Source organism: Embiotoca jacksoni, unplaced genomic scaffold (genome assembly GCF_022577435.1).
Source record: "Embiotoca jacksoni isolate LCO1_2020_lvr unplaced genomic scaffold, fEmbJac1.0.p SCAF_30, whole genome shotgun sequence".
Taxonomy (NCBI): domain Eukaryota; kingdom Metazoa; phylum Chordata; class Actinopteri; family Embiotocidae; genus Embiotoca; species Embiotoca jacksoni.
In genome coordinates this window covers 3,250,995-3,278,223 of record NW_027185382.1, presented here as the reverse complement: position 1 = coordinate 3,278,223, position 27,229 = coordinate 3,250,995, and the positions used below count along the sequence as shown (strand labels likewise).

At 42.9% G+C, this 27,229-nt stretch overlaps 1 protein-coding gene across 2 annotated transcripts in view; it reads left to right on the top strand.

The window, feature by feature from the left end:
• Positions 1–27,229, top strand: part of LOC138207061 (FERM, ARHGEF and pleckstrin domain-containing protein 1-like) — a 47,321-nt gene that overhangs the window by 1,659 nt on the left and 18,433 nt on the right. For both annotated transcript variants that reach the window (XM_069164059.1, XM_069164058.1), the window contains exons 2-7: positions 4,238–4,465; positions 21,212–21,316; positions 22,893–22,935; positions 23,190–23,268; positions 25,327–25,424; positions 26,109–26,223. In XM_069164059.1, coding sequence (XP_069020160.1) covers positions 4,292–4,465; positions 21,212–21,316; positions 22,893–22,935; positions 23,190–23,268; positions 25,327–25,424; positions 26,109–26,223 — 614 coding nt within the window. In that variant the 5' untranslated portion in view covers positions 4,238–4,291. The remainder of the gene's footprint in view (positions 1–4,237; positions 4,466–21,211; positions 21,317–22,892; positions 22,936–23,189; positions 23,269–25,326; positions 25,425–26,108; positions 26,224–27,229) is intronic.

Below are 27,229 nucleotides of genomic sequence, written 5' to 3'. Positions count from 1 at the left end.
GTGATTTATTCATGACCTTCATGACGGTATCATGGGAAAATACTTGAAATGCAAGATCTATTTGCCTCACTGTTCTCAGAGCCTTCAACCAAATCCCACAGTCACTACAGCGCTCTGGAAATAGCTAACTAGGTAGATCTTGCAGGCAGAATATTTACAACATGTTCTTGTTTTTTAGTCCAGCCTGAATCTGTCTCTGTCTTACTTGGACTCCAAGGTTTTAACACTGCATCCGAGCTGAAAGGATTAGTCAATTGTTTGACCTTTGATATCCGATAGTTCTGATGATCAATTTATTATTTCAGTATTTTAAAGGGAATTGCTAAATTCACTTATTGTAAGAAATGAGTTTAAATGCTGTTTTCTGTGATCTTTCTCACTTGTTTGGTTGTTGTAAACAGAATATTTTCAGGTTTGGACCAAACTAGACATTTAAAGACATTCACATAAGCGTTAGCAATTTTTCTTTTTTTTTTTTCCACTGTTTTCCAACCCTATTATCATAATCATATTTTTTCTCTAATAGAAACACTGCTGCAAACTTAGGAAGAATGAGCTCATCAGTATATGAAACTCCAACATGTCACACACAGTACAATCACATCCTTGTAGTTTGTATTATCTTGTGACCATGATCCCTTTAACATGGTGAATAATTGAGCATTTTGTTGACCAGTGCATTAATCGAATTTGGCTTTTAAATTTGTCTTATCAAAGTGCAGACATGTTTTATAGCTGGCAAATGTTGCCTATTGTGCAACATCCATGTGAATATTCTTACCTAAATTATGTAATATCAGATTTTTCAGCTCGTCCTCATTGTCAGGCATTTAAACCCCGTCAGTCAGAACTGACTGCTCAGTTAACCTCAGAGATAATCTTAACCAGCAGACAGGCACAAAACATCCCAGGTTTTACATTAATATCTGTCAGAGTTGCTAATTTTCAATAACAAAAGCCCCAAGCGGTCATGTCTGTGTAACCGTAACGCTTTCTCTGCAGATGCACATATATGCACACACTCGCATCCGATTCCCAGGCCGGGCTTCCCCCGCTCCAACTCATGGGAAACTTTCAACTAACACCAGTTCAAAGGCTGCTTGAGAGGCCTTGGTCCCTGTGAGTTAAAGCCCTGCTCCCACAGTAGCTTCCTTTGTGCCTGTGTGCCCAGCTCGCTCTGTATTCCTCTCTTGCACAACTCTCTCCATGTATAATCCTCTCCAGCCCAGCCAGAGATGATGAAACTCTGGCAACCAAATTTCCATTCTTAAGATTTAATTGGTGGTCAGATTGATCCCAAAATGAACAAGCAGGGCTTTTATTCTCGGCGTCTTTAATCAGACTGACCATATTTGTGATTTTGTTGGTGTTGCAAATCTCATTGAAAGCACAGTGTTTTGTTGTGGTTCCTTGTTTATGAGTTGTTGTGGAAAGAATGAAGACACGCAGGCAAATCAGCCCTGCTGTCTGCTGAATATCGGCTGATGTCTGTCAGGGTAATTGGCACCTGCTTGTTAGTGAATGATTAGCCATAAAGCACATTCTTGAGTTGACACTTATTTTGCTTTGAAGGGAGAAATAAGCAGCTCTACGTGAGTGAGTGAGCGTCGGCTTTCAAGAGCAGAATATGAAGCACTCAGTCGGCGTCTCATTTCTTGTCTCCCAAACAGGCCGATGCTGAATTACCAGTAAACACCTGAGCAGAGCTTTCATTTCAGAGCGGTAGGGAAGCAGCACACAAGAACAGACGAACGTTCCCACAGGTGTAATGAGTAACTTGAATGTCAGGTCCCTTTATTGTCAGGTCACTTCCTTGGCCGGGTTCCAGTTTCCAGTTTGAAGCTTTTGTCACAAAGGTGAGGAGAGGCATTAACCTGTGTGTGTGCAGGTGGAGGGATTAGTGAGGATAGTGTACGATTTTTCAACGTATTTGCACACACAGGTGACCTCCCTGCTAAGAACTATGGTGAATCCAGTTTTGGTCAGGTCTCACTTTTGAAATGAATGGCTTGATTTGATATCAAAGTAATACTGATTTTTTTTTCTACTTGTACACATTGTTTCGTGGGGAAGTATGCAGTTCATTCACAAAGTAGAAGTTAGTCATTTTCCCACTGAGGACAGAGGTCAGAAACAGAGTAGCTCCCCTGGAGCTGGTAGACATTCACTTCCTGTGTCATTTCCGGGGCCTCCTCCTTCAGACTATTTGACCGAAAACTCTGCAGGTATTTCCAGCATTAACTAATAAGCTTCTTAATAACTCATTTGATTTATGAAATAGAAAAGAAAATAGTTGAAAATACCCAAACAGATGCCCTAGAGTGTAATTTGTTTTGTCTGAGCAACAGTTTAAAATCTAAAGATATTCATTTATTATGTGCGCATATTAATTTTCTTTTTGTTGGTGTATTATTTTTGTACTTCCTTTCACACAAATCCACAGTAGATTCACCACAGTGTTGGAGCTGGTGAATAACGCACACTTCTCGTATTCAGGATGGATGTTTGCCTTAATGTAGTCTTTGATGTAGGTCATCCCCGCTCACTGCACCACCCATTTGTCCCTAAATATTTACAACGGCGTGTTTATCCAGATGCAGGTTGGCTGTTGAAGCGAGGATGGATAATTTGTCACTGCACCTCGACCAACTCTGGATTTTTGAGGGAGATATTTAGGAGTTAAAATGGTCAGATCACAATATGTCACAACATATCTTCATAAAGACTCCTCTTTCTAAATTTCTGATCGACGTACTGGTCCAGCTCCATTTTTCAGCACCAACAAGACATGGTGTGTTTTTAAAATGAGGATAAATGCTGCTCAGGAGAAGACCGGATTAAAACCTTCGACTAGAACCTGTTAATCAACAGGATGTCCAATTTTTTCCCAACGACATATTGACTTATTGACAAGAAATGACTGCATGTGAGTAAATGTGACCGACAAAAGAGCAGTTTCATCCCAGAAGGTAAAGAAATAGGGATTTCATTATCGACAATCAGGTGGTTGTTGGAGAGTGCTGCAAACACTGGATCACCAGTGTGTGTGTGTGTGTGTGTGTGTGTGTGTGTGTGTGTGTGTGTGTGTGTGTGTGTGTGTGTGTGTGTGTGTGTGTGTGTGTGTGTGTGTTTGTGTGTCAGGGCAGTGCAGCAGTGTGTAACCCTCGTCCCTGCACTGCCCACTGACTGTCTTCTGAAACATTCCTCAGCCGTGATGTCACTAGCTGTCTGCCAGGGATATTTATTGTCTGAGGCTGAGGTTTATCAAGTGTGGGATGGAGGTGGGGGGGCGGGCGGGCGCTGAAAAGTTTGTGTGCTTGAAAGAAGAGAGGGTGGGAGGGGGGTGGTGGGTTGGGTTGGGTTGGGTGTCTTTGTGTCTTCTCAGACCGTATCCCATGTGCCCTACTTGTGAGGCTTTGATTCAAGTCTGAACTGGCCTTAAACCGAGCTCTGCACTCAGCTCCTATGAAACGCAGTAAATCCCACCTGCATGTGCTGGAAGAAGTGAGCGTCTGGAGAGGTGTGACACGCGTCTGTCTGCCTCTTCGTGCATCTGGCCATGCTGTGTGGGGGCTGCCCCAGTCTGCGGTTTATACACCTCATGTCATCACCCAGCCAAATAAAAATTACCACTTAAAAACTCTCTGACTAAATGTCTTGTGGTTTCTAAGTTGTGCGAGGCCAATTTAAAGTATACTGAAGATGTTTCACACATTTCTTTAACTAATTGGAGTTTCCATCCAAGCAGTGTTTTCTCCATTGGCACAAAGGATCCTTCAAACTCCCTTTTAAGTGAGGCACAGGGTAGATTTCTATTCACATTTAAGTCAGGCAGTATTAAAGCGTTACTTATTTAGAGAAGGCAGCTGGAGCTTTTCAGTTTCTGCAGCTCTCTGCTTCACATTCACGGCCTGGGTTTCTTAAAATGCAGTTTTTAGTCTATCCAACACCCACTAAAAGCATTTGCATGTCCTATAAATGCAATATTGGAGTGCCTTACATGGAGTTTGTGTACACAAATGTTCCAACGCACAGGATGTGATGTAACTGTGCTATTTCTGTGTAGCAGCCTAGATGTTGGAGGAAATGCATGAGCCCTCCTGTTTATAACTGCCTACTATGTATTTAAGAAGCCCAACAAATCACAGACTCAGGAGATTGTTGGCTTGAAGCACTTATAAAGACACAAACTTCATACCCTGAATTTTGAGTAAAAAGTCTTTCCTTCCTCCCCCAGACGTGAACAGAAGTCCCTGCAGCTCAACAGCCCCTCACTGATAAGTCTGTCACCATGGTGGAACCAGCCGACAGGCCGTCTACAGCCGGGCAGAGGCTGGGTGCCCCCGACAGTTTCGGCGTGTCCACGCTGGAGCCGGGCCTGCGCCCTCCTACCCAGCCTCCCGGCCGACAGGTCTCCATAAGGGTCCAGATGCTCGATGACTCACAGGAAGTCTTCCAGATATCGGTGAGTAGCGTTTTGGTGGACGATTACAGACTTGATTTGTTAATCCGGACATACATCTTTGAGTATTTGTATGTGTGAGTTTTGCACACAAATCAACTGCTCCATCCGAGTCCAAGAGTTTGGTTGTTTTCCATCATACTTTTCATTATCAGTGGACAAAAACAACCACCTTCCCACCCAAACCATGTAATACACCTATCAGTCCACTACAGCACACTGTCAGTGTCCGGTTTTGGCTCGCTTAGGTTTTTGCCGAGACACAAGAAAAGCCCTCCACATTTCTTTCTCACCAATCCTGGTCACCTGGCAAATGTCCTGTGTTTGATCCATCCAACAGCTCCTTACCTACTTCTTCATGACCTCCTCCTTCGATCCCGGTCATCCGCACTGTTCAAGCGATACTGACGCAACATCCTGCAGTGGACTGATTACACATGATTTTGGCTGCACTGTCAGAATTGTAATAAAATGCATCATGAATCACGAGGTTCCTTTGTGACAACATCTACGTAACCTTAGTTCTCATATTTTGGAAATCAGTCATTCGAACACACCTCTGCATTCTGCTGAAACCTGTTAGATAAGTCCAGATCATTAACATGGAATGAAAGCCTTGGCACCAAATAAAAAGCTTCAGTTGCAGAGTTGCCTTTCGGGCTGAGCTGAGAGATTAAAACACCTCGTGTGTTTCTCTGCACGTCTTTTCATCTCAGGACTCTTTTATTTATCGCTCTCTTTCGGCACTCTGACATTAATGACTGATGCTAATCTGTAAAAACAAACAAACACAGGAGGCGTGGTGAATCAGTGGGAATATTCAGATTTGTTTTTCATTAATATGCTCCATTCACTTTATCTGAGATCTGGACTTCCTGGAGATACACAGGAAGTGAGACAGGAGCCAGCTTCCTGTCTTAAGCACACTGCACCTACGGATCCCTGAGCCTGCATCTCAGACAGAAACACACTGCAGCCTTTATTGTCTTCCTGTTTTAATCTCAGTTTCCCTGCAGCCTCTGGGTCACAAATGTACATAACTGTGTTGTTTGTATATTCACCCTGATGCGGTGTCCAGAGTGTTTGTATGTGTTTTGAATCCCAGTGTCAGCGTGTCTATAAGTGAGTCTGAGGTGAGGTTTGTGTCTGCTGCTGCTTCCTAAAACTGTTCAGAGAAAGAAGTCCTCCGAGAGGCGACACCGGCAGCAGCTTTAATGACATCGGTGCTGTGGTGCTTCGGTATGTCATCTCCGAGTGGGGGTACTCTGGAATTCTTGAATTAATGTCAGCCGCGAGCTGACGGAGACGGTGGTTTCATGCCTTCAGAAAACCCAGCTGCTGTACTATCGGCTTTAATTTTGGGGGACCTTTTGTGATGATAATTAGGAAGGAATCCGGAGAGAATCTCCGTCTCGTCGAACATCCAGAGCTGCCGGTCCGGCGGAAGGCGTAATTGGCTTTTGTGAAAATGCCAAGAATGCATGTGGTCGTTAGTGTGCCGCCGCCTGAGGATGTGTGTATGAGTGGACAGTTTGACAGAGGGCTGGGATTTGGTGTCTCTCTGAGGGATGTCATCTGCATGAGTGTTTGAGGAGTTTTCACAATCCTAAATTGATGTCAAATCTTTCTTCTTTTTTTTTTTGTCCTCAAACTCTTTCATGGTGACACACACACATGCAGAAACATCCATAAATGAAATGGCTGACGTCAGAGCAGCAAGATCCCATGATAATAATTCATTGTTTATGCTGGGATTGTTTGTTTGCTGGTGAAAAGGGAAGGAAAAGGCATCAGAAACAGGGAGACTTGAGCTAAAATGAGCAAAAAAACATTGAAAAGTGAACCACCCAAATTAATGACAGTTGTTTTCAGCGTTTATTACAGATTCAGTGAAATAAAAAGAGCCTTTGTGTGTCGACCTTGACTCACCTAATCTGTCTTTTCCTGTTACAATGCCTCGCAGTGTGTTTGTGCAGTAGGTGTAGTCTAACGGGTGAATCAAGAGATAAGCCAGCAGCTTACACTAATGTTGGCAATCCTTTGGGCATTTTTTCACTACAGGGGGGTAAAGTAGAAGGCGAGCTCATTAACCAGCCTGTTATCTGGAAACCTCAGCCAGCATGCTGCAGGAAAGGGGCAATGCATTTTAAAGTTACAATGTTGGCATACCGTAGTAGTTTTTTGAATTTCAACCTTTATTATTCTAAGTTTTAAAGACTTCGGTAACCAATTACAGGAAAGCGAAGGTGTGCATTTGGTCGTAAACCTTTTATTTTAAATTCTGATAAGCTAACTGGTCTTTTTGCACAAATAAGACATCACAAATCAGTCCTATCTGTATTTTTCTTACCTGATCTTCAATGCTAACAAGGCGCTCTGTTGTGTTTCATAAACTATGCACACCTTTTTGCTTACTGTTGGTGGTTGAAAAGATGTTTCCTTTAATTTTCTGAGTGTCTCTCTTCTTCAATATTCATAAAACATTCAATAATTTATATTTTATCCATGTAAAGTCTCAAAAATGACATCCTTCTAAAAAAAAAAAGAAAAAAAAAAGCATATATAGTTCTTTTAGACAAAATAAATCATGTTAGCTTCCTGCTTCACTTAAAACTGTTTTATTGTGAAGTGCATGCAGTTTGTATGAGCAGTAGATTTATTTATTGATGGCAGTTCATTGCAGCAAATGAGCAGAGCAGAACTGAAGACATTTATTTAATAGGGATCCGTAACATTTGGATGATGCATGTCTATGTGAAGTTTAGTCTGTGATGCCACCAGAAACCTTCTACTGCACGGAAAGAACAGGCTCATTACCTTCGACTTCAGAGTCTGGAAAGCCTTATTATATGTTCAACATGGGTCAATGAATCGTAGTTCAGTAATCCATTATTAATGAAATGACTTACCTTTTAATGAAAGAAAATTCAAAACGTTCCGCTGCAACATGCGTCTTCCATAAAGACCCATGTCTCAGGTCCAGCTGGTTGACATTCACCTCTCAGGCTTTCATCATATTTCTGCTGTTTATAAAATGGTCTGTATCCCCAGGCTGTCAGGCGGGTATGTGGAGTCGACACCGAAACATGGAACCCATTAAATCAAGAAGGAGCTTTGGTGTTTAGAGGCCCGAGTATCAGTAAAACCTTCTCTTGACATAACAGGAAAAAGAACCTATTCAGCTTCTGCATTTATTTATTGACACTTTTATTATTTATTGTCATTTTCTTTCCATACATTACATAAATAAAACATTGTAACATGACATTGGCACACACTGCATTAGTGACCAACACGTGCACACACACACACACACACACACACACACACACACACACACACACACACACACACACACACACACACACATGCACCCTTGGAGGCTTCATTATTAATGTTGAATGGGGCAGCGTGGCAGAGGAGTGTGTGAGTGCTGAACATCCCCGCTCACTCCCACCTGCTGAATAATTGAAGATAGAGAGGATGTGCTTTGTGTGTATGTATTTGCATGCTTGGTGAATAATGGAGGATGGACCGTATGTTACTCATTTGCTTCAAGACTCTTGTATTTGAATCAATGAAACCATTCACAGGGTTTAGTTCTTGGTTCTTTCGCTAAAAGTTTTGGTTTTATGTAGCACAAGCTCTAAGAAGTAAAATGAAATAAATAAATGAGTTTCAAAATGACGTGTTTTGGTTCATGTCACTTCAGGAAACACTGGAACCATCATCCTAATGTTTTTAACATGCTCGTCTTATTTTAACCTGCTGGTTTTTACATTCAGTCACAATCTGCTCTCATCTTCTTCTCTTGTTGGACCTTTGTGATGTAACTGAAGTTCACTACAGATTTGTCAGACAACTGCCGTGTCCTCATGTCCCCGTTTTGACCTGGACTGCATTACAAAGTCCTGCTGAGTCCCTGGAGAGCAGGACAGCTCTGCGAGGCCTGTCCCCCATGGACCTGCCCTCACTAAGAAATCTCATTGGTCCAGATGATGCCTTTGTAATTCTTTGGGTGATTACGACCTGCACATATGGAGCCACATGTGACCTGATGGGAGCTTTAACGCTTTCATCCCGTTTAGTCTGTTGCTTCTGTCTCATAGATGATCGTATGACACCATTATTTTTCTCTTATCTGTCGATAAGTGGAGTCTGATCGGTTCATAGTTTTCCTTTCTTATCCAGCATGCTATACTCGACCTTAATCCTCGTAAGACCATCCGATGTATCCACAACCAAGACTGACTTTGAAAGCAGGCAGCAGGAGTGAGCGGACAGCGGTGTGTTTACGCACACGTGTGTGGGAGGTGTTCGTGTAATAAGATAACAGCAAAGGTTTTTGTCACATGATTGGATTGCGGCTTCATGATCTGCATTGCTCCTGACCTCATGTGTGTTTCTGTCTCGGAGAGAGCTGTGGGGAAACATACGGGACTCCGGGAGGGGTGCGGGGGGGGGGGGGGGGGGGGGGGTTATGAGGATTAGGGATGATAAAACTGCTTTACAGACACCATCATTTGATGGACTAGCAGTCCCCAAAGGCCTGTGATGAATGAGCTACAAGTCCCCAGCTACATTATGCAGAAACACACACACACACACGGTCGCTCTTTAGCTTCGACGTGGAGCCGTTGACATTTGGAAATTGATGTGCCTTTGTGCTGCTCGCTGCCTTGGGAGTGAGTGATACATGTGGGGAGACCAGATATGAAAGGAATGAGAACGGGAGTGAGTCACACCTTTTTAAAAGTGTCTGTTTTAAAACAGACACGAGGGAAATTACAATGACACTGTCGTAACATGAATTTTCCTATTTTTTTTGTTTTATTGGCTTCCTTCTTTATCATTTTAAGGGCACCGTTTTGGCCTCCAAATGCTCAAATCCAGACTTCTCTCCTGTGCTGTGTTTCATCCCTCCTCCACAACGGAGCTATGAGTGCCTCATTGGTGTACACCCATCTCTGAGTCTATTTGGGTCTAACAAGAGCAGAGGAAATGAGTTTTAAAGCAGCCTCGCATTAGAATTAGTACGCAGACAGTTACTTTTTTTAAACTTTAGTTGTGCAACAGCTTCTTTTCTTTTAATTTGTATTTGTAAGTCCTCTGCTGCAGTATTTCACCCTGAGGCATATATGAACGAATTTACATCTACACTGGAAATAAGAAGAAAGACAGAAACCAGTGCAAAGTGATAAGAGATGAGAGAGTGTGTGTTTTGGAGCCAAACTCTGGTCGTGTTGTAAAGTTGGCAGGAGTCCTGGTAATTAAGCTGCCGTGGTTTGAGTGTGTGGGTAGAACCAAGGTGATGTTTAAAGACACTGAAGTTATTTCAGGGCGAGGCCGAAACACTAGCTGCATGATCTCTGCAGGTTTATGAGCCATTTTCTCTTCTCTGGTCTTCTCTTCTAGATAATCTCTTACTTTCTTGGAGTGTTTACAGAACTAACAGTAGCTCTGGCAGGCCTCATTCATCATCTACAGCGACCTGCTCCCTGTGTGTGTGTGTGTGTGTGTGTGTGTGTGTGTGTGTGTGTGTGTGTGTGTGTGTGTTAAAACCTCCCAGTCTCTGCTGAATCGTAACAAACTGAGTGATTCTATTTGATTGGGGCCACATTAAAGTATGTAATATGGATGTGTGCGTTTATAGGCATGGACATATACACGTTGAATACATGTGTGCAGGATACAACCTGCCATGCAGTAAGATGAGTTAATTAGATTCCTATTGAAATGAATATTTAATCAGATTTGCCCATGTAATATCCTACAATTAATGACTAGATGGAAGTGAGGGATGAACATGACTAAATAATGTATTGTTCTTTCTTTTTTTTTTCCATTGAATTGCCTGGAGGATGTATCATCTTCCCCTCAGCAGTGAGTCACATCACATAGATGACATGAAGCAACATGAAGCACATCAGGATAATCTGGATTTTTGTGACTCTACAATCCCCCAAGTGAATCCCTTTCTCAGAACACCAAATGTGCATTTTCCAAAATTAAAAATACATGCTTACAGCTTTAATCAGTCCCTCCTGGAGTTTTTATGTGATTGTTGCAATCAAAAATGCTTGATTTTTACCTTTTCTCAAAAATTGCAATTGCAATATAACCTAAAATATCAGTCTTAATCATTTCTGTGACCCTCATCTGCATATAAAGTGACCGAAGTTGGGGAAACGTGTGTACACAGTGTGCCTGAGTCTCTCACAGAGGAACTGTGTTGCTGTATTATGTAATGGTTGGCGTTCGCTGTCTCATTCCTGTGGTCAGAGACCTCAGAGAGGGACTGACTTCTCTTTAGCTACTTCTTCTTTCTGTAGCTGAGCTTCGACCTGCCAGTGTAGTTTATTGTCCTGCTACAGGTTGTGGCAATGATGTTGCACTTTTAGCCTTCTCACCAGCCTCTCTGGTGTGAGACATGATGTTCTGTACCGCTGTTGCACTCTTTCACCAGAAACATGCATTCTGTTATTTTGCCGTTAAAGTGCGTTTGTGCACGTGGAGCCACGTGGAAGCATTTAAACCTGCGGAGTTCAAAGCTGCCTCCAAGCCAGGAAGGAGGGAAGGAACGTGTGAGACTTGGTGATTATTGCTAGTGAGTGGAAGCTGATGCAGAAACAATTAGAGAGAGATTGTCTCTAAAAGGGAGCAGGGTGGGGGTGGAGGAGAACCGAAGAGGGCCTCGCTGAGGGACAAAAAGAGAGACGTGGTGTTATGGAAATAGAGAGAGCTCTGGGGGAGAGGAAGACCAGTACAGACACACATCCGTCTCCCACAGAAGCCTTTCGCATTACGAGAATGAGCCAGTGAATGAGCAAACACACTGTCTGCTCTGCTTGGCTGCAGATTATGTCCTTATTTTTTTCTTTTCTTTTTTTGTAATTGCACTGAATGAGGTCCCCGGTGGAGGCTAGTCAAGCCAAGAGTGAAGAGCTGGGCCCCATTTAGGGTAATCACTGCACCCCCTGCTTCACTCTGCCACACAAAACCACAGATTTGGTCGTTTTTATGGATTACAAGTGCAGTAGTTGCAGTTTATCTGCTCATTTCACTCTTCAAACATTAATTATATCCTGTATTTGAAAGGAGTTGTTGTATTTCTGATGGTTAACTTGCTTAATAATATCTCAGCTTTCAGTCTGGTGTGGTAATACCTTGATGCTGTTGTTTTACACACAATGGAAAATGAACATCAGCTGCAGGTTTATCGCCGGCAACAGACACCCTGGAAGGTCGCCAGAACCCATTTGGATCTCATGTTTGACAAATGAATGTGGATGGGGATGTCTGTTTAAATAAAATAGAAGGTGTGTTTGGTGATATGTGTTGCTGTTGGACTCAGGCTTTGATTTAATCAGCCAACAGTCCTGTCTTTTTCTAATCGGATCATTTTAGCTGCAGTGTGAGGCTTGATTTGATTTTCTCTTCCCTTAAACGGGAAAACTAGAACCTCGTGATGAAACGAGGCAGCAGAGAGGAATCTGTTGCACAAAATGTCTCTCAGAAAGTAGACTTCTCTTTCTCTGGACAGGTCTCTGTGTCGACTTGACTGATTCTCATCCCAGCCGCCCCTGCTGCTGTAAATCTTCCCTCCATGACGGAGGAGAGTGGTTTACCTCTGTCAGGCTTCTCCCCTGGCAAAGGTGATACAGTCAGCTGTAAGACTGTAGAGTGTGTTGGGGGATGGAGAGCTTTATTTCTCCACAGAAACACGCCACTCTTCACATGTTTGAAGGGCATTATGAATGAACAGGGACTGAAGCTGAATTGTTGCTGTATGGAGAGTAAAACTGGAATGAAGCGATTCCTCAACATGAGAGAGTCTGGCACGCTAAGAATTTAGCCTGCAGCTTAAACCCCAAGTGTCTGCTTCAATATCCTAAATGAGATTTCTCCCCCTTGCTAAGTGTTCGCCATTATTAAACCTTTCAAAGGCCACAGAACAACCTCGCTCAATCCGCACCGCAGGTCTGGACCAGTAACTTTACTCCCACTTCCTCAGACGTTATTGAGTGTGTGTGTGTGTGGGAGCATGCAGCACTGAGATCTCTTTCAATAGGTGAAGTGTTTCTTAATCTCCTTCCTCGCTCCCTCCTTGTCTCTTTGGATGTTTTCCAGAAGCCTCGGTGGAATTCAGTGGTGTCTCCCCTGCTGTGTCCCCTGAGTGTCCAGACGCTTGTTTCTCTAAGAAACTTGCAAAGGAATGTTGCCTGAAATGTGATGTTTCAGGACATGAAGTGGTTTTGGATTTTCACCTTTCCTGTTTATTCTCTCTGGTCATGTCCCCGTCTCTCTGCCATCATTCCTAAGCTACAGACTGTTGAGGGGACTGTTCCCTTAACACCTCCAAATGGGAATTTCCAAGACTGCATCCCTTGATGATTCATTCCTCCTGCCTTTGGCTGTGATTGATTTATTTAAATGAAATGTGCTGTTTTCTAATTTTCAAACAGATCGACGAAGCTTTCTGGGGCTTTTTAAGGTCATTGCTGTGATTCAGGAGAATTTGTTTTGAAGCCGAGCGGCTGCAGAGAATACAAATGTAAATTTTGACATCAAAATTGGTTTTATATTGACAAGCTTCAATAGCTGTCTAGCTGGTTTTAATAGCCTGTGCTTGTAAATCATCTATCTATCTGCTTAACTGCAGGCCTATTCTATTTTATTGGGTTTCCACACCCTTTAATTCCTTGTAAATTAGCTGTTTTAGCAACAAATGCATAGACCCACATAAACAAAAACTCAGGCCAAACTCAGGCATCTGGGACTTGCTTTTAATGGCTGCTTCTTTGCTGTCACGTTAAATGAGGTGAGAAATGTAAAAGCAGGAGATCAAACTATAACAGTTAACTCTTCATTGGAGTGTCCAATGTTATTATTTTATAGATAATCTCTCAGAATGTCAGATATATTGGAGTTTTTATGATGAACAAATATTAACAACCTGCAGTAGAGACTGAGTTTCCACAGCGACTCTACAAGTCGCCTCGTGATGACGCTTCAGATAAAAGCTTGTTACATTTGTTTGACCGTTACCATTTTATCTTCCTGTTTCTCCACGGAGCTTTTAGGAAACAAAAGCCGCCCTGCTGCGAGATTTACAGACCTCATTACTGCATGAGGCGTCATACAAACGAGCACACCACCAGACGACACAACACCTTAATTGCTTTTTTTTTTTTTTTAATGGTACAACATTGTGCATGTATTCCCCTCCGCTGTTCAATTTAATTGTCTGCTTCCAGTGTGCTGCGAGCCATAACAAACACACACACACACACACACACACACACACACACACACACACACACATACATATATATATATATATATATTTACTGCACAAATAGGCAGTGTTGTGTTTAAAGCAGCCTGTAGGCATTGTCATCATACCCCATCAAGGATTTATACCATTTAAATTTCCCACAATGCCGGCAGGTATTTGCCAGCATGCTGTTTATTCAACAGTCCAGTGTAGCATATGTGCTTTGTGTGTCTCTGTCTCTCTGTCTGTCTGTCTGTCTGTGTGAGTCCTTTCCCTTCTGGCAGTGTTGAGGAACGGGCTTTGACGTCTTGCCACTATGTTAAGCCGTTTAACCTAATCTGAGGCGGAGAGTGTGATTGGTGGACAGTCGAGGAGGGAGGGAGGAAGCCTTGCCCAGCTGTCCTGCTGTTCCTTGTATTTTTCTACTCTTTTTTAAAATTTTTATTCTTGAGGTGAAATTGTACATTTCCCCATCTCTGACATTCTCTAGCCTCATACCAGACTGATAGTGAATGTAGCTCAGATAGTAACTTGATTGCAAATATGTCTTATCACATAAATGTGAGTTGTGTGTGTGCAAACACAGATATTATCAGCAGCTGAGGGTCAGTGGTGGAGATTGTGATATTTGTGGAGACTAAATGTAGATACCTTGTCCGAAATAGGAGGTCTAATAAGGTTGAAAGTTAAAAGCTGCAGCCTAAAAAAAATGGTTGCCTATATATACACGCACACGAGTGGCAGTCAAGGAGTTTTGAGACTTCTCCTGTTGCATGCGAACAGAGCGCACGCAGCACTGTGGCCTACACAGCTTTAACCTTTGTGGGTAAGTAATCCAAGTTACATCACTTGATCAGCATCAGCACCTGAGTTACTCACCAAGGTTATAGCTTCTGATCCGTGCACATCACCGTGTTGCGCTCCATTCGCTCTGCAACAAGAACAGTCTCTGATGTTTTCGATTGCGCCTCGAATATACACACAAAAAGCCTAATGGGCTGTGTGACGAGTGGTTTATCATCCAACCTGCCCAGGCTGATAAACTTTTCAAAATGAGTGACAGTTTGAGAGGTAACAGTGAAAAGCCAATCAGAAGTGTCCACAAACTAATGAGGTGTTGTTTTGACACTTTAAACATCCATCATTAGCCAATGCCAGCAGGCTGCAGGGGAAACCCTCCAACATTTTCTAGCCTCTGACATCAGCAGTTGCTGGGTTAACCCGTGCACAGTGTGGATGGGGACAAACTGCAGGGGAGGTGTGTGATTTGTCATCTCATTTCAGAGGCGATGCAGTTGCTTTAGGCGACATTGAATAAAGTGATACCATTAATTTTAAAGCGGGACTAAGTCGGCGCTTTGACACTACGAAACCATATTTTATGGGTCCTTTCAGACGATGTGTGTCTGCAGGCTAGACTACATTATTTTAAGCTTTGGGGAACAACCCCCAATCTATCTCACTGCTAATCGTCCTAATAGCTGGGGGTCTAACCAAATGCTGGCATGCATACCAACAGAGAAAATACACACTAATGCTTTTGGATTAAAACTTGAAGCTTCCCTTGAGTGTGAAGATGATTTCTGTTCTTGTGCTGCTGCACTGCACATTGTTGCCGTAACTAACCGCTGTTGATATTCTGTCCACTGACATGCAGTTTAGCAGCAGGACGCAGCATGCTTGCTGGTATGAGGCTGTCAAGAGTTTCAGGATGATACTGACCATGAAGAGAACAAAGCTCACACAGATTTGCAGCTCAAATTACAGCACATTACTTCTTCATACAGCCGGAGAGCAGTTAGTCAGGTGATTCCCTGATGCTCTCTCTGCAGGGTGTTATTCTGCCTTTTCTTTCATACCGCTCGCTGTGCACTTTCCTTGCTTCTTTGTCTTTTCTGTCTATGAGAAAGGCAGATTTTTCCCAGTAATGGTAAATTTAAAACTAATAACACAGTCTTCTTTCTTCTGCCTTGAAAAAATAGCTGCGCCAGAAACACCGCTGTTAGTATTCCTAGCAGGGCACTGAAGGAAGAAAGTGAACAGCTTCAAGGTGTTTTCTTTCACTCCGTGGAGAGTTCTTATCGTCAGTCTCACCCATCTGGTTTCCATCCCTGCTGACATTAGTCAGAGTGCTGCAGACCAGACCAGACCAGGGCTGGAGACGAGTACCTTTCCGACATTCCCTCCATTCATGCCAATTTGCCCTGAGACTTTTTCATCTATTTCATGCACGTGTGCAAAAATGACTTGCAGTAATCCAAAAAAACAATTCTAAAAGTGTGGTAACATATCTCGATTTTTAATTTTCACAAATCCCTACAGTGGTTTTATTTAGCAAGTTTAATAAAACACCTATATGTTATCAATCATAACCCAACATAGAGGTACCACCATTCATTCTTTGGGTTTTCATAGGTCATTTGCATCAGTGGCGCTGTGGGACTCTGTGTAAACCTTCAGCTCACCGCCACAGATGGTGAGAATATTGTTCTTGGCTGTGGGTTGCAGGGTTTTAGAAAGAAGCTGAAGAAACAGAGTGACGGGAACATTGGAGAATTAATAGAATAATTGACATGTAATATTTTGACTTTTATATGGTAAATGGAAAATTGCCCGTTTTGTTTTGAGAGAATAGGAGAGTGTACTGTTAGTTAAGGTCACACGGAGACTGCTGTTGTGACTGTTTTACTACTAACAGACAGGTTTCTTACTGGAATTGATGCATCTTCATGAACTCTGCATCTCTAACATAAAAGAAGCTGCGGCCACAGAGAAACGGTAACAAAAGAGGAGAAAGGTTTTCACAGCTATAGACCTCAAAAGGCGAGAGAGCTATTACTTTGATATACCACATCTCAGTGTAGCCTGGCACTGACCTTGTTGCATGAGAGAAGCGTTGGTTTCAAAGGAGCGGCGAGGAAGTGTGTTCTTTGTGTGTTTTAGCTGGCCGAGGACTTTGCCGGGTAACGGCGAGGGTGTTGTTTTGGCAGGAAGACGAGTCGACCGGCACCGTGATGGCTTACTGGCAAGTTTCCCTTGTAGGCAAAGAGCCTAACTTGTGTCTAGATAAGTGATGGAGTGACTCCAAAGGAAATCCAGGAGACACTGAAATCTTTCCCCACTGTATCAGCAACTTGTGTTGTGTCATTGACTTCAAATTTACACTGATGCAGGCTTGTTTATAGTCAGTACCACAAGCCAGAAGCACTCACTGAATGGGATCCACCACAATAAACCTGCCAACGGACCATAATGGATCTTTCTATACTTAACTGTGACACACAACTCCCTAACATGCATTTTCAGTCAGGGGCACCTCTATAATTTGTGTCTAGTTTTCTACACAAAAAGCGCCTGAGTCATTTTCTGAAGGTAAACGGAGAGAGGAAGCAGTCAGCACAGCTGCAGGGAGGCCTCTGTGTTGTTAGACCTTTTTTGGTGGTGATAAACAACTTCTCAGTCCTGCACCATTAATACAAATGTTGTAGTTATCCTCATCAGCTGTGTCACAAACAACAAAATTGGATTTTAAGACAAAGCATTAGAAACAGAAATGGTGGTTTTTGTTTCGTTTTCCACGTACGGAGCTATTTTGATGCCTTTTTAAGGCTCGACTTGGAAGCCTTTTTGGCTCGAACAGTTGGCGGACGGTTGCCAGTCTTGAAGACAGATTGCCGCGCCGTTCACTGCTGGACAGTTAAGGCTCGCTGCTAAACCTTCTAATTATCGTCAGAGAGAGAAGCCGTGTTGGTGTCAGGCCCGAGAAGACAGCTGTGTGAAACTGAATTTGGCCTTGAAGGAACGCGACCTTGGCCTCTGCAGGTTGCTTTTAGAGACGTTGGAACTTCTTTAATTGTGAGTTTGCATGCAAGTAAACACACGAAGACGTGTTTTATTGCACGCAGATTCGACTGAGAAAGTATCGTCTATGTCTGGATTTGCAAAACACATCCATGAGATGAGAGAAAAATCAGGCATTAAGATAAAGTATGATAAAAATGTGTCCGTGTGTGCACCAGTGTGTTTTTGGCAGACTGAGAACCCTCATTGATGGGAGTTGCTGAATGAAACGATTGTGATTTGAAGTGAAAGGACCTCAGTCTGTCTGTTCTGCTGCAATATATCAACATAGCCACACACACGCACACGCACGCACGCACACACACACACACACACACACACACACACACACACACACACACACACACACACACACACACACGTTATTTTTAACCTCAAAACTTCCAACTTATAAAAATGTGTCGAGAGATTTGCCTGTCATTAACATCCTCACTATCCCCGTGTGACACCGAAGCCTGTTTTTATTCTCCTGCTCTATATATGTGTATGTATGTCATGTTTGACCTCCACGGGTGACTCCTTCCTGTGCTGACACTGTTGCCAAGATCAGGGCAGATCATGAGAAAAGGCTGCTCCATTTGAAGCGACACTTTTTTGAAGCTAAAGCCTCTCAAAGTCTGTCTTTATCTTCCCATTAGGCTTTTCGACTTTTCACCCGGTGTAAAATTTGAATACTAAAATATGAGAGATGATGCAATTTATTTCAACATTCAGAAATATAAGCCTTTTGTAATGTTTCCACTGCCAACGATCTTATTGCATCCATAAAGGTGTCATAAAAATATGAAAACACACAGCATTAATAAATCCAGGAGTCCTTGATGTTTTATCTCAGATGATAAGAAATTTTACCACTGAGGTTTATACATTATTTTGGTTCTTCTGTGACTGTTCACAGTGACATAATCACACTTCTCTCTTTTGTTCCCCCCTCATCTGAGTGGAAGTGAAACACCACGCAAATCTACAGTAAACAAAAAAATATTGCTTTATAAGCTCACATTGAATTTCACCAACCGTTCCCAAAGTTTAGACATGTACCGGGCCTTCAAAGCTTCCATCTCTGCACTGTCACCGTCTCCTCACGGCTGTTGAAGTTTGCCAGCTGTTTCTTTCTGTGCACCAGATTTACTGAGTCTGGCCTGCCACTGTATGTTGTTTTTAGAGGTTTGCTTCAGTGCCCAAAAAAAGAGCTGAGTGCGACCGCGCCTATCGGTTTTTAAGTCTGTTTGGGATCCGGCTTTCTTCACTTCCCAGCACTTCACTCTCACCTTTTCATTACAGCTTTTTTTTTTTTTTCTTTTTTTTTTTCCACCATCTTTTAGCCACATTTAGGTTTTTTATCTCGAGGCTGCCAGCCTGGTATTTTGACAGAAATACAAACAGGACCATGACAAAATATAGCAGTGCAGAACCAGGTTTGCTTGAGCTGACAGAAAAATCAAGTGTCTTCAGTGAAAGTCTGAGTGAAGGTGTTTTAATCTTTGCTCACAGCTGTAAGTCGATCCTGCAGCATTCTCAGTGGTCGCTTGTCATGTGTTCGTGACGCCTGTGTTATTATAACTGCGATTGATATATATTCCACCGCCGTTCCTGCGGCGACATTCCCATCTGCATTCCTGTGTTACATTACTAGAATGTGATACAGGGTATCTCCCCAATGCATGCACACATGCTCTCTGTAGTTATTGGAGAAGGGTTCGCTGATATTGAAGGAAATTGCTTTTCCCCAAAACACACTTGGAGTTCAGTGTCAAGATACTTTTCATACCGAGAAGACCTGCTGCACCCTGTCCACAAATGTTTCTGGCTTCTGCTTCTCTGTCTCATCCTTCCCATCCTCCGGACAACTCCGGTCTCCTCCTTTTCTGCAGGATTCATGCAGCTTTTAACAACGTTTTCTTTGTTGTATTCTGTTCCAATTCTCCTGTTTCTGCCTTGTGTCACATGATAAAACTCCTGCCTCTCCACCAAGACCAACATTGTTTTGCGCTGCAGAAAACTGGGCCCTGCATGGTTGAAGTTGGACATTATCTGCAGGTTATTGTCTCCTTTCCTGTCTTTTAAGCCCTCTCGGATTCTCTTCCAACCTGTTCTCCCTCTCCTAACCTCGTTTAAACCAAGATTACCGCTATACCCAGATCTGGACCTGCTCCAAACTCTGGAGATCCATGAGCTTTGTGCAGGACAACAGCATCTGTCAATCTCTCTGTGAAAACACACACACAGTCATTCAGTTGGTATCCTGGATGTCAGACAGCAGCCTGTGTCCATATGTAGAGGTGACATGTGAGTTCAGGTGAGTGGGTGCGGACAGTGTGTGGGTGTGTCTCCACGGACAGATTGGACACACACATGCTGTCTCCAGATGGTGACAGACTTGGCTCGCACCTTGGCCTTCACAGCTCCGACTTGTCTTCCCAGTTTTCTCCTGACCACTCTTCCACATGTCCTTAAGCTTAAGAAAAATGTATGTAAAAGTTGAATCCACCATTACTAACTCTTGCATCAATCAGTCACTGTCTTCAACACTTTGTCCTTTTATACATCACTATCGGATATTTTTAGTTTGTTTGTTTGCGAACGTTTGGAGAAGTGAGTCCTGTATTGGTTGTTGATGACAGAATACACACACACACATACACACACACACACACACACATACACACACACACATACACACACACATACACACACACTACAAAATGACCCTTTCCTAATGTCACGTGTATCTAGAGTATATATTTTGTCTGAAGCGTGAAGTTGTGTCTTTGCTCTCGAGGTCCAGATTAATCTGTGTTTTTGCTCATGTGAGCCCGTGAGAGTAAAGAATGTGTTCCTTTACAACCACATATTTCCTCATCAGCTGCACTGAGTGTATAATAGTACGCTGTAACTTTTCTACAGCTCTGCAAACTGCCAGGGTGGTGCCATTCAGCTCGAACTGCTAAAATTATTCGGGGCTAATTTGGGGTTTGGTTCCATATCTCCTCCATGTGTCTATTTTGGATCCACATTTTTGGGTCCCGTGCTTGTTCATAAAGTCAGACAATGTCACACTAATTATAAGCACTAAGCAACATTTCCTCTCGAGTTGCAACTAATGATTGTTTTGATCATCGATTGATCTGCTGATTATTTTCTTGAGGAAGCAATTAGTTGTTTGATCTTTGAAATGTCAGAAAATATATTAAAAAAAAAAGGTGGACAAGTGTTTTCCAAAAGCACAAACAGCAGCCTAAAATGTCTTGTTTTGTCTCCATTAAAATCCCACAACCAAAACATATTGAATTTATTATCATCAACACTTTAACTAAAGGAACCCCCCAAAAAAAATCGCACTTAAGAAGCTGCAGAATTTTAGCATTTTTTTTTTTTTTTCATTAAGAAATGCCTCAAAACAATTATTAATCATCAGAAAATACAGGAAGTAACATGTGTCAACAACTTCCCTCTCGGGCGTACCACAGCTGATGAAAATCAAATTTCAAAATCATGTATCGAAAGAACAATGTGCATTTCTAAGAGCAGCTGACTGACACACGTGGAAACGATGTAATTAATTAATTAATTCAGTCATCATTTTAATCTCATTTCTTCTTCTTTTCCAGAATCGTTCGCCCGGCAAAGTGTTGTTTGACCTGGTTTGTGTCAATCTCAACCTGTCGGAGGGAGACTATTTCGGACTGGAGTACCAGGACCAGAGGAAGATGACGGTCAGACAGTTACACACTCAGACTCTGTGGCTTTTATTACTCGAGATGATGTTGTTCTGCTTGTTGTGGTTGCAGACTTAAACACTTCAAAGCTCAAAGTTTAGTTTAGTATGAAGTATTTGTCAAAGTAGCTTCAGCTTTATGACATTTGCAGCCTCAAGGAAGATTTTTTTTTTTAGCAGACTGTTCTTATTTGTTGTTCAGTTTGACTTTCACAGATCTACATTCATCTTCTAAAAGTTTTTCCCTCTTCATCTGGGAAGATCTTTTCTAAGAGCTCAAAGCGCTGCTTTCCTCTCTCTATGCCACAAGTTCACTTATGCTTGTATCACATAGGTGCACAGTCAAAGGTTGTGTTTTGTCACATGTAAGAGAAGTGCTTGATACAACACAGGGAAACTCTTAGAGAAGCTCTTTTTTTTTTTTTTTTTTTTTCCACCTTTTATGTGCATTTATGTGGATTTGAAACGGAGCCTCCACCTGGTTTCAGGTTCTCCACCTTTTCCACAAAGCAGCTGCTTGTAATAGGTTGCAGGCTTGCTGTACGTTCCAGGGGTGTGTCTGCAGTTTGATGCTGCTGACTGCTGTTCTGGTTAAATGTCCATTAGCTCATATAAAAGAGGATTTAGCTGCCGGTCTGCAGCTCACACATGGAGCAACTTGTTCATCAGTCAATACATGTGCGTGCAAATACAAACGCTTCAATGTTTTCTAACAGAGACACTCTGTGCATTTCAGTGCCTCGGGCAGGAGGACAGTTGTTTTGAAGTGGCTCAATGGAATGACTGATGTAATGTTGGAGAAATAATTACAACATTGTCAGACACGTACGCAGAAAGATACGGATCCACACACAAGGACGTGAAGCTGCACAGCATAATATGATACGCCCCAACATTGTGAGGAGCATTTCAGGCTTTTGGATTTAATGTGACATCATGCACTGCCATTAGGCTTCATCTGGCTCACATTGAATTTCCAAGTGCAACGGTGCGGTCAGTGGTAATTTCTGTGTTAATGGAGTTAACAGTGTCAACAAGACCTGAATGAAGCAGTTTCTGAATATTTCCTGCAGAGAACTGACATATTCATCATTTGTTATAGAAACTCAGAGACGGTTTGCTGCCAGAATACTTCAAAATAATTGGTTCTAACTGAGAGAAAGTGGAAAATTACCGGTCTTTAACATCCAGTGTGTCCCCCAATCGAACCAATGGAAGGAATTTACATGTTTATTTATTTCTGGATCAAAAAATCTTTGGTATTACCTTTATCTACCATCTGCAGTGCAAATGAACTGAGGCTGCACAAACACAGCTGCAATGTTATTTAGCAAATTTAGAAATGAAATGATCCGTGTTCTCACACCTGGAAAAATGCAGTAAAGTTAGATAACAGAGATTTCGTTATTGCTGATACCGTATGTTTGTATTCTACAGTTAAGGTTAGTCACTGAGCTGCCGTTTTAGGCCAACAATGTCCAGAAGGATCACGGCAGACTATCAGGACAAAATCCCTCAGATATCCGTCAGTAAGACAGCGTAATAACAGCAAAGCTGTTCTCTGTCCTCCACAGGTGTGGCTGGATCTGCTGAAGCCGACGCTAAAGCAGATCAGACGTAAGTAGCTCGCAGATGTCGTCTCTTCTCTCACACTTCAAACACATTACCTGCTCCTGTTGTGCTATCAAACCGGTTCTGTTAAATAAGTGACGCCATATTGTTTAAACACAGAAGGACCCAAGTCTTTCTAAATCAGTGCGTAAAAAGATGAAGAATATGTGGCAGCAAAAGGATATTTCTCCACAACATCTCTGCCTCTCCTTTCCTGTCTCTTCCCTCTTAACCATATCCCATCACATTCCCTCCCTCAGGGCCGAAAAACACCATCCTTCGTTTCGTGGTGAAGTTCTTCCCTCCTGACCACACGCAGCTCTTGGAGGAGCTGACTCGGTACGTCTTCTCGACACAGCAACCACACCTATCCGAGGACGGAGCGTCTTAAAATAAAAGACGTGTTGTTTTGCTGCTAGTTTCCCGTCTGGCTGGCGTGTTTTCAGTCCTTCAGGAGGATTTTTAAGCACCATTTATGTTTTACAGCTTTGTATCTGAACGTGAAGCAGAGGCCTTTTTAAAATGTGTTCTCTTCTCGTTTTCTGCTTTGTGTTTCTCTTGGTCAGACCAAGTCTCTTGGTGTGGATATAACACATTTATATCCACACGCCTCGACATCAAACAGGGTTTTTTTGTGTCTTTTCTGGGCCCAAACACATTTCAGTCTGTCATCTGGAACGGGCTCGTGAAACTATTTGTTGTTTCATGCCAGCTAAAAGGAGACGGGTGTTCACGAATGACTACTTTTGGGTCATGAGTCATCATCTGAAAGACTTATTTTAATGTGAGACAGCCAGGGTTATCTGGGGAAGCATTGTATTTGCCCTGTTAGCTTTCAAAGATTAGATTTGACAGTGTTCCTGTTTCCAACTATTTTCTGATTTTCACTAAATTCTTTATGAAGTGTAAATTATCTGCGGCCATCTTGTTTCCCTTTTATGTTCTGTGTGGTTTGATGAAGCCAACGAGACCCGACTGAGCTGTTTGTGTTTATCTAAGTTCATTTAGGACGCCCACGGCGCAGCACCGCTCTCCATCACACACTGAAACATAAACAGGAGAATGATTTGACCTTCCACATTTTCCCATGATGCTGTGGCTCTCTCAGCTCTCAAGCTGGATTGACTCTCGCCAAACAGGAAGTGTCTTCAAGTTATAAAATGAAATCAAACTGCATTTTATACTCTTTGTGCACCTGCACCAAATCAACCTGGACAGAAATTGTACAGATTCTAACTTTTAATTTTACAGCATCACCAGATCGCTGTACATCGTTCCCACTGACGCCGCCTGGCCTCTCAGTCGGCCAGTTCACTCCACTGATCTCATATCGTCTTGGAGTGTGCCAGCTGACTCCGACGTTAAACAGGAAGTGGGCACGCTGCCGTTTTTTTCCCCCTTTGTTTGGCTCTCACAGTGTTGCTGCTGTCAGTGTTTCCTTTGATTGGTGATGTGGGCACGGACGAAACCGATACAGATTTTTTTTTTTAAATTTTATATATATATCATGCTGTCATTACTCTTTTAATAAACACTGTTGCTCCAGTAAAGCTCAGATTTTTAGAGACTAATCACACTTTTCTGCCAACGTCACCAATACATTTCATATATTACATGTATTTCACTTTAAATTAGCTTGCCTGCCGTTCTTTCACTCCAAACTAAAATAAAACAGTGCAATCGCAGAAGCCTCATTAGCTATATTGGCAGTTATAATTGGATATCACATTAAAAGGTGCTGTGTATCATTAATCCTCTGAACGGGGACTCCTGGCAGCCGGTCTTCTGTTTGTCCACGTACGGTAAATAGTAATCTGGTGAATCAGCCGAGCTCTGCGCTTCAAAGCGAGATTTTAAATGAGTTCTGCTGAATTTAGCCCATTTTTACTGACAGATTGTGTTTGTTCTTTCACTGGCTTTCACTATTACCCTAAAATATACAGCAAATGTGGGTACAAATAGGCCTTTAGGGAGTGTGTGTTGAATCCAAATAGTTTTGTGTCTGAGCTGAGAGTAGGTTTTCAGGTCAGCTGTGTGAATGCAGTCTTCACACACACACCGCTCTGCTTTACGGTGCAGTCGCTGCTCTTTCTTGATTAAACCGCAGCAACACGCTGGCTGCACGTGTGTGTCTCCCATGAAGTCCTGAGCGTAGTATAATCAGCTGACCGTGTGATGATTAACAGACACAGGGCAGGGCAGGAGATGCACAGTATCAGCAGTGCAGTGTGTAAGTGAACACAAATGCCAGCACTTTGATGCTAATGCAATTGCTTTCAACATTGCAAGCTGTTGAGTTTATGGAGTGTGCATTAACCTAATAACACCTCCCCTTCTGTCTTCTGCTGTTCCTCCCTCTCGAACCTCCCCTCCCTCCCCCTGCTCCTCTCTTTCCAGGTATCTGTTCGCCCTGCAGGTTAAACGCGACCTGGCATGCGGCCGTCTCATCTGCAACGACACCAGCGCCGCTCTCATGGTCTCCCACATCATTCAGTGTGAGTGCAGCAGACCCGCGACAGACAGTCACACCTTTTTATCCCGTCGTGAATGAATGCCGCCAGAGATTGAATCCTCCGGCAGTTCATGATGATCCCAGTTCATGCTGCCGTCTGTATTTTCAGCTGCACAACGCATCATACCCCCCCCCTCACATACTGTATAAAATCAGTAGCATTTTTCAGCATATTTAATGATGTGGGATTTGTGGGAGCGTTTTCTCTCCGTGCAATCTTTGGTCTGTATACTCACCGCCGGGCAGCGGCTCATCGAGCTGTCTGCGCTCATCTCGGTTGTTATTCAGCACCATATGTGGAGAATATAGAATCCACAGATTTGATTCAGCTGCAGGCCACAGCGCAGCATGCAAAAAAAAAGAAAAAAGACTCGGTTGTCATGGCAACCGTCAGCGCTGAGCCTGTACATGCATCTGCGGGTGGTACAGTACGAGGGGTATCGTTGCTGGTGTTGAACAGATGGCGCGCACTTCAACTCGGCTACAGTGGAGTGGACTGAGATGGAGTTTTAATTTATTTGAACTGATTGAGAAAATAAAGAAATGTTGCTCTCCTACTTTCTGTATCTTGTTCATCTCCTTTTTCTCCCCATTCTGCATCTTTATTTAATCATTTATTTACCTTGTCTGTCCCAAATAAACATTTACTTTCCCTCCCCTCCACCAGCCGAGATCGGAGACTTCGACGAGACCCAGAGCTGGCAGCATCTCCTCCACAATAAGTATCTGCCCGACCAGGACGCCATCAGAGACAAGATTACCGACTGCCACCGCAAGCATGTGTGAGTTACCACACACGCATGGCCACACTTGTATTTCTTGCCGTTTTTAGCAGGATAAAAGGAGGGCATATTTTGTTTCACTTTCACACCATTCAAAGTGCTTTACAGAGACATAGAAATACATTAAAAAAAATTAAATGACATTTAAAAGACGGTGAAAAGAAGAAAAAAAAAATAAGAAAACCAAGGCAGTTCAATGTGCTTCACAGAAATACCTTAATAAGTTAAGTTACCTCAAATGTGAGGTGATGAATTTGACAACAGCTCTGCACGTTTATGATTCAGCACAGTGAAAACATCTGCGACAAGTGTCTCAACAAGAAGGAGGAGGACCTAAAAATAAATGTGTTCATTAGTGACAAACATCCACCGCCATGATTTCACAGCATGTCAGCGTTAACAGCAGAAAGGAACCAGCAAATCGGGTCACGCTAACAGAGATAGAAGCCGCACTGTTTACCTGCAAACAGCTGGTGAGGATTATGGTTGCTTAGAAAACAATACTGAGCTAAGCTTCGGTCGGACTGGCGGTCAGTTTCTGGGTGGCATTAATCTCAGAGGTGTCGGCGGAGACACGCACACACAGCGCACATGCTGCCACAGTAAGTCTCAAACACAGCCATGCCACACAAACACACACACAATTACACACAGCCCACCAGTCTCTTTCCTGCAGAGACGTTTAATGACAACTGTTACCACACACGTGCACACACACACACACACACACACACACACACACACACACACACACACACACACACACACACACACACACACACACAAACACACACACGTCTAAATCTCTCCCCCGCAGAGGTGGCTATCTGCAAACATACCACTTGGCACTCCCTCTGTGCCCCTGGGATTACTCTCACACACACACACACACACACACACACACACACACACACACACACACACACACACACATCTCTCTTCTCACTTACATTATAGCTGCGCCTTCCCTCCTGCTGTTAGCAAATAAATGACAAATGCATTTCCT